Consider the following 7,707-nt stretch of genomic DNA (forward strand, 5'->3'; position numbering starts at 1 on the left):
AAATATTTCGGAAAACATTTTTTAATTTTCTCCCGTCCAAAGCCGTGACTTGGACACATTCCAACGCTACTGTATCGATATTCGAATTCCAACTCTACTGTATCAGCATTTGGACTTACTCAAATATTTGTTACAAGTGATTCACACTTATCCAAACTCTAACTCTTACCCCTTATTTATAGTCATCCACTTCTTCAATAGATAGTTAGAATTAAATTTAATCAGCGGTCTAGATTAATCATCTAGAACCTTCTTTACAAATATCTATCCTATCACAACTTTCTAAGTATTTTTAGATTATTCCATACCACTCTTTATACTTCTATATACATCTACACTCTTCTAGAATATTCTATGACCTTTTAGAGTCTTCTAGAACCTTCTAGAGTATTCCGGGACCTTCTAGGACATTTTAGAACATTCCAAAATCATCTAGAACATTCTCAAACACTCCAAAAAATTATAGAATTAAATTTAACCTTCTAAAATTTATAGTGACAACGTGATGTTTCATTTAACTGTCATCAACTAGGAGTGATAATAGAATGGATAGGGACAAATTTTTATCCTATCTAATTCTGTTCAATTCTATTTTATTTTATAATAATTCATATCAAATATGTCTCACTTTTATCTGTTGATAATAAAATATTAAATTTTAATTTATTTTTATTTATTTCTATAATTATTAAAAATTTAAAATTTAATAAATAAAATTAAATTTTAAAATTTATATAATTATTATTATATATATAACATAAATTAAAATAAAAAATTAAATATAATATAATATTATTAATATTTTATTAATTATTTTATATATATTAAATGGGAGCGGATAAAAGTGAGATAGGTACCCACAGATTTAAACAGGGTTGACATTGACACCCCTATCATCAACGCCACTTTCCGTTTCATATGAATTCATGATCCGATTATTGATTCATTGAATAGTCAAATAATTCATTGGGCACTTTCACACTGGCACGCAAATATTGACATATTGTTATTCAAATATGCGGGCCGAGTTAAAGGTTTTGCTTCCAAGGGTCCAACACCAAAGACATCATTTGAGAAGAGGCAAAAATAAATTATAAATAGATAAATAACAGATAAATTAATCTAATTTAAATTAGTTTAATAGTTAGTTTATTAATTTATTGAAATAAGTATTATTATTAAAATTTTTAATACACTTATAAAAATATTCCGAATTTTTTATATTGTTAAATACATATTTTTAAATTGAATTTAAATATAATTTCTTATAAACATAATTAAAAATAAAATATTTTTATTATTAAAATTTGATAATTTTATGCCAAATATAATTTTTTGTAATTTTTTGTTAATGACTAAAAATACTTTTAAAAACATAAAAAAGTTTTTAAAAATCGAATTTCGATTCAATTTTTTATTTACTTTTTAAATAGTTATTTAAATATTCTTATAAAATTTTAAATCATATTCTTAAGAGATTTATTAAATGTAAAATTTAGAATTATTTTTGTCACTATTTTAAAAAATTACAGATAATTTTAATAGTTTACTCATAAATAAAATAAAACTAAAGAGGCCAAACTGAAAAATAAAAATCCTTATGTTATAAAAATTATTTTGGGAAGCAATCCCCCTCATTGCCAATGAATATTAGGGGTGACAAAATAGATTGGACTGATCTATTGAACTTGCTAAAAATGGCGAGTCAGTTAGGATTTCAAATTTATTAAACATTTAAATTTGTATCGCTAAATTTGAGAGTTTTGATGGAACGAGCTATCGCACCAAAAATTATTATTTTTTTATTAAATAAAAGAGTAATTGGTGTTACAGAATTAATAATTATATAATTTTTAAATATTTTTTTATTTTTATCTTTCTTTTAGTTATTAATTTTATTTATTTTATTTTATAATTTTGTATATATGCTCAAATTATGTGACTTATTTTTTAAAATAAAAATAATTTTATTGACAAATAATATTTTAAACAATTTTATTAAAGTTAAAAATTTTAAAAATATAGTAAAAAAAATTATATTGTAATTTGATTATTTTTTATTTGTATTTGATTTTTTAATTATTATTTTTATTAATTTTAATTAAAAAACAGAGTTAAACGGACTAACCCACCGGCTCGCCAATCCGTCATAAAACAGAACGGACTAACATTTTAAACCCACCTTAGTTGACGGAGCGGGCTGCTCTGCTCCGTTTTATGACGTGGACTTAAGTGAAACAGGCGAGTTAGAGCAGATCAACCCGTTTTTTCACCCCTACATTAAATATGCTTCATAACAAAAAAAAAATTTGAATAAACACTAAATTAGTTATCATAATAATAAATACCAAAATCAATCATTATTTGTTTTATATACATTTTATATTTTAACATATATTTTATATTCTTTAAAAAAACATATATTTTATTCTAATTACCAATTTTGGTTATATCTTATATGGTTGTAACAATAAATTATAAAAATAATAAAAAAATTATAGTAAAATAATTATATCTTTTGAACACTAAAGATTAACAATTAAATATATTTTTTATGTTTTATTTATATTTTAATTATAAATATAATCATAAATTACTCTGTATTTTTATACAAAAAGCTAATCTTTGTATCCATGTCTTATGGTTGATTTTTATATATGAAGTCAAATACCCATTCATATACATTCTTCCTCCTATAACATCCAACTAGCACTGAAAGGAACATTCACATAAAACTTCCAATCTTATAATACACCACTCAAGTCTCTCAGAACGTAACTTGTTTATTATTTTCGCTGCACTACTTTTTTCAACGTCAAAAGAAGCATACATCACCAAACATAGTTATAAACTTATAATAAAATGTAACTGAAAAGGTGGAAACTCTGTTCCAGTTAACTTCACGTGAAGTTGATAACTAAGAATCGTTAAATAAAAATTTAGTCAAATCAGTCAAATCATTTATCGTCTCTCAATTATAAACTTCACGTCAAGTTGACTGCACACGAATTTTCACCAACTGAAAAAGAATAATATTATTAGTTCCAAGTATGAATCAAAACCAGGGAACAGTGGAACAAAAAAGTCATAACAAATAATAAAATCAAGCTAACATATCAACTAGCAAATATGATCTTCCTTAATATATATATATATCCTTTGAAAAGAAGGACCATCAAAGTTTCCAACATGAAGATAACTTTTCATGTAATGTATGCAATTCTAGTTTTTTCATCAACACTTGCACAAATTTCAGCACAGAAAGAAGCAGAATCACTGATGAGATGGATGAAAAGTTTGAACTCTCCCATGTTGTCTTCATGGAACATCACAAATAACAACACAAGTCCATGCAACTGGAAAGGAATCAAGTGTAACAATGGTGGAAGTGTTGTTGAGATAAAGCTTCCAAATTCAGGCCTTGATGGAACTCTCAACAGGTTTGATTTCTCTTCTTTTCCTAATCTCACTACACTTAATCTCACCATGAACAACCTTGTTGGAAAAATCCCATCTGAGATAGGAAATTTAACAAAATTGCAAGTTCTTGATCTTAGTAGCAACAATTTCACATATCAAATGCCACCAAAAATAGGTAACCTCTTAGAGCTACAAGTTCTAATCCTATCAAACAATTCACTGTTGCAACAAATTCCATATGAACTTAGCAATCTGCAGAATTTAAGAATTCTTGAACTAGGTGGTAACTTTTTAAGCAATCCTGACCCAAAATTCAAGGGCATGACATCCCTAACAGACCTTAACCTCACATATAATTCTCTCACAGAATTTCCACCATTTGTTCTTAAATGTCCAAAGCTTGTGTCTCTTGCTCTTTCAATGAATACTATTGGGAAAGTTCCAGTTCAATTGTTCAACAGTCTCAAGAACCTAACAACCCTTGACCTTACACAAATCCAATTAGAGGGTCCAATTCCAACAGATATTAAGAATCTTTCAAAGCTTAAACACCTTGGTCTTGGAATCAACCAGCTAAATGGTACAATTCCAAAGGAGATAGGTCTATTATCATCACTTGAGATTCTTGAACTGCATGAAAATTCCTTCCAAGGACCAATACCATCCACAATTGGAAATCTCACAATGCTTCAGAGACTTGATCTTCACAGCTCAGGGATAAATTCTAGCATCCCAGATGAAATAGGCTTCTGCACAAACCTTACTTTTATCGATATGTCCGGAAATAACCTCACAGGTTCCTTACCTCTTTCAATGGCTTCACTAACAAGAATCAAAGAGATGGGAATATCTGCTAACTATCTATCTGGAGAACTTCATCCATCTCTTCTTTCCAATTGGACAGAAATCAGTTCCTTGCAACTCCAAATGAATTATTTGTCAGGAAAACTTCATCCTGAGCTTGGTTTGCTTCAAAATCTTACTCTCTTGTTCCTCTACTCCAACCGGTTTTCTGGACCAATTCCACCAGAAATTGGAAACTTATCAAGCATAGAAGATCTTGAACTTTCTGACAACAATTTCAATGGTTCTATACCATCAACCATTGGAAAGTTGCAGAGCCTCACCCAGCTAACACTGGCCACAAACCAACTCAGTGGAATCCTTCCTCCTGAAATAGGTGATTTGGAAAGTCTTGAATCCCTTGACTTGAGTGGAAACAACCTTGCAGGGTCTTTGCCATCATCAATAGTTCGTTTGGAAAACCTCAATCTCCTTTATCTTCACAACAACAATTTCTCAGGAAGCATTCCACAAGATTTTGCACCTTCTTTCTTAACCAATTTGACCTTTTCCAACAATAGTTTCTCCGGGAAGCTACCTTCAGGAGTATGCAGGGGAGGGAACCTTGTCTACTTAGCTGCCAATCAGAACAATCTAGAAGGTCCAATCCCAGAAAGCCTGAGAAACTGCACTGGACTAATCAGAGTTCGTCTTGAGAAGAACTCTCTTAGTGGAGATATCACGAATGCATTCTCCATATACCCGAATCTGAGCTTCATTGATTTAGGACAAAATCAGCTTACTGGTTCATTGACAAATAACTGGGGAGAGTGCAAAAATCTCTCAAGCTTTAGCATATCGTCCAATAAGATTCAAGGGAACATCCCTCCTGAGCTTGGAAGTTTGCCAAAGCTGCAAAATCTTGATCTCTCAAACAACAATCTAACAGGAAGCATCCCAGTGAAGCTCTTCAGTCCATCTTCCCAGCTGCTTAAACTAAACATGAGCAACAATAATCTCTCGGGTCAGTTACCGACCAGCATTGGAGCACTTTCACAGCTGCAATTTCTGGATTTATCAGCAAACAATATGAGAGGGTCAATTCCAAAAGAACTCGGAAACTGCAGAAAGCTTATATCACTGAAGCTGAGTATGAACCAGTTAGATGGCAATATGCCAATTGAGCTTGGGAATTTAGTGGAGTTGCAGCCTCTGTTGGATCTCAGCCATAACTCACTAAGTGGACAGATAATCACACAGCTGGGAAATCTGATAGCCTTGGAAATTTTGAACCTTTCCCATAATCAGCTTTCTGGGACAGTTCCTTCTGCTTTGGAAGGACTAATAAGCCTTCAGTCAGTGGATATTTCTTATAACAAACTTGTAGGTCCCCTCCCGGACCTAGCTGCTTTTCAAAATGCTTCGTCCGAAGCTCTAGCCGGCAATGCAGGTTTGTGTGCTGGTACTGCTAGCAATAGCAAAGCAAATTTGATTCCTTGTGTTGGAAGCAAAAGCAGCAAATCAAATAAACATAAGGTGATCATTGCAGTAGTCATTCCACTTGCTGTTCTATTCATTTTATCAGTTTCCCTTGGAGTCTTCGCCTTGCTGCGCTACAAGAGAGTCGATCAAGAAGAAGAGGACAAGAGTGAAGATGGAAAGGACTCACTCTTTGTATGGAATCACAGGAGCATAGTAGAGTTTAAGGACATTCGCAAGGCGACTGAGAATTTTGGTGACAAGTACTGCATAGGCATAGGAGGACAGGGAAGTGTCTACAAAGCAGTGCTTCCAACAGGTGATATCTTCGCAGTGAAGCGTCTCCACCAAATTGAGGATATAGACTTCTCCGGACACCAGACAAAGAATTTCATGTCTGAAGTTCATGCCTTAACCAATATTCGCCACAGAAACATTGTAACAATGTGTGGTTTTAGTTACTCGGACGGGTCTATATTTTTCATATATGAGCATGTGGAGAGAGGATCTTTGCAGAAGCTGTTGCAGGACGACGAGGAGGCGAAGATGCTGACCTGGAATATCAGGCTGCAGATAATAAAAGGACTTGCAAATGCATTGTCTTACTTGCACCATGATTGCAAGCCCAGCATTGTTCACAGAGACATAACAGGGAACAATATTCTCTTGGACATTGATTATGAGCCTAAACTATCTGATTTTGGGACAGCAAGGTTGCTGAAAGAAGAAGAATCAAATTGGACAGCTCCTGCTGGATCATACGGCTATATAGCACCAGGTAACTTGTTCAAAATTTAGTCCATAATTTCCATTTTTCTACCATTTGTTTCTACTAATATGTTGTGGCCCTTTTAATGTTCTTGCAGAGCTTGCATTTACCATGAAAGTGACTGAAAAATGTGATGTATATAGTTTCGGAATTGTTGCACTAGAGATTTTGGCAGGGAAGTACCCTCATGAACTACTTTCGTGTCTAGAATCTGGGGGATTTGATCAACACCTTGTGGATTTTTTAGATAAGAGAATTGATCCTCCAACAAGAAATTCTGTTCAACTCCTAGTATTGGTGGCAAGGATGATTCTAAAATGTGTTGATAAAGATCCTATGGCAAGACCCACCATGCACCAAGTATGCCAAGAGTTTTCTTCATCTTCTGATTACTCATCCTCTAACCCGTTGAGAATGATCAAATTAAAAAATTTAATAGACATGTAATAATAAACATTGTTCAACACTCTTTTTCCTAAGTGCTGGTTTGTATAGAGTAACCTCTGTCTTTTTATTATTATCTTTCCTTTTGCATTGTATAACTGATTTATTCAATAGTGTATAGTTACAAGACAATTTATGGTGCAACCAAAATACTGCAAAAATAAGAAATTTTTTAATTGAAGTTGATTTTTAAAATCAGTTTACTGTGAACTGACCTACTTACCTAGCCAACACTATCTCTTTGGTAATGAATATGTGAAACTTTATGGCTAAAAATGAATACAAGAGAATGTCTTTGGTGGGGAAAAAATAATCTAGTCCTTTAAAGATTAAGTAAAAATATTCTTAATGTGTGGTTCAGATTCAATCTGTATATAAATTATCCATGATATTACATGTGACTCAATACTTATCCTAGTTACAAACTGGTACATTGCGGTTTGGTTAGATCGATAACATGATAACTGGTCTAAATTTTTTTTTTTCAAAGAAAGGGTTAATATTTGGTTTAGTGGGTTGAGTGACCGTTGGACTTTAAAAAACTTTAATAATTTAAAAGTAATTTATTTATTTTGGGCCAAAAAAAGAACTATAATAATAATAATTAATTATAATAGTTAAAAAAAAACACTTATTTTTATATTATTATTATTATTCCATTAAAGATTCCTAGTAAAGGACAATACATTATGCAAACTATGCTAGCGATAATGACTGGAGAGTTGTTCTACTTGAAGAGATTGACGAAACAAGATACTACTGTGTACATACTACTAGACGATTCAAAGAATCTGAAAAGCACTATCATACCA

The 7,707-nt window shown here is 31.8% G+C and overlaps 1 protein-coding gene across 1 annotated transcript; it reads left to right on the forward strand.

Annotated features, from left to right (window-relative positions):
* Positions 1-3,154: 3,154 nt before the first annotated feature.
* LOC130936430 (MDIS1-interacting receptor like kinase 2-like) lies at positions 3,155-6,951 on the forward strand. Its single transcript, XM_057866497.1, has 2 exons — positions 3,155-6,460; positions 6,549-6,951. Exons 1-2 carry the CDS (start codon positions 3,190-3,192, stop codon positions 6,896-6,898), a joined length of 3,621 nt encoding a protein of 1,206 aa, XP_057722480.1. The 5' UTR covers positions 3,155-3,189; the 3' UTR covers positions 6,899-6,951.
* Positions 6,952-7,707: the final 756 nt, after the last annotated feature.

Source organism: Arachis stenosperma, chromosome 6, assembly GCF_014773155.1.
Source record: "Arachis stenosperma cultivar V10309 chromosome 6, arast.V10309.gnm1.PFL2, whole genome shotgun sequence".
Taxonomy (NCBI): domain Eukaryota; kingdom Viridiplantae; phylum Streptophyta; class Magnoliopsida; order Fabales; family Fabaceae; genus Arachis; species Arachis stenosperma.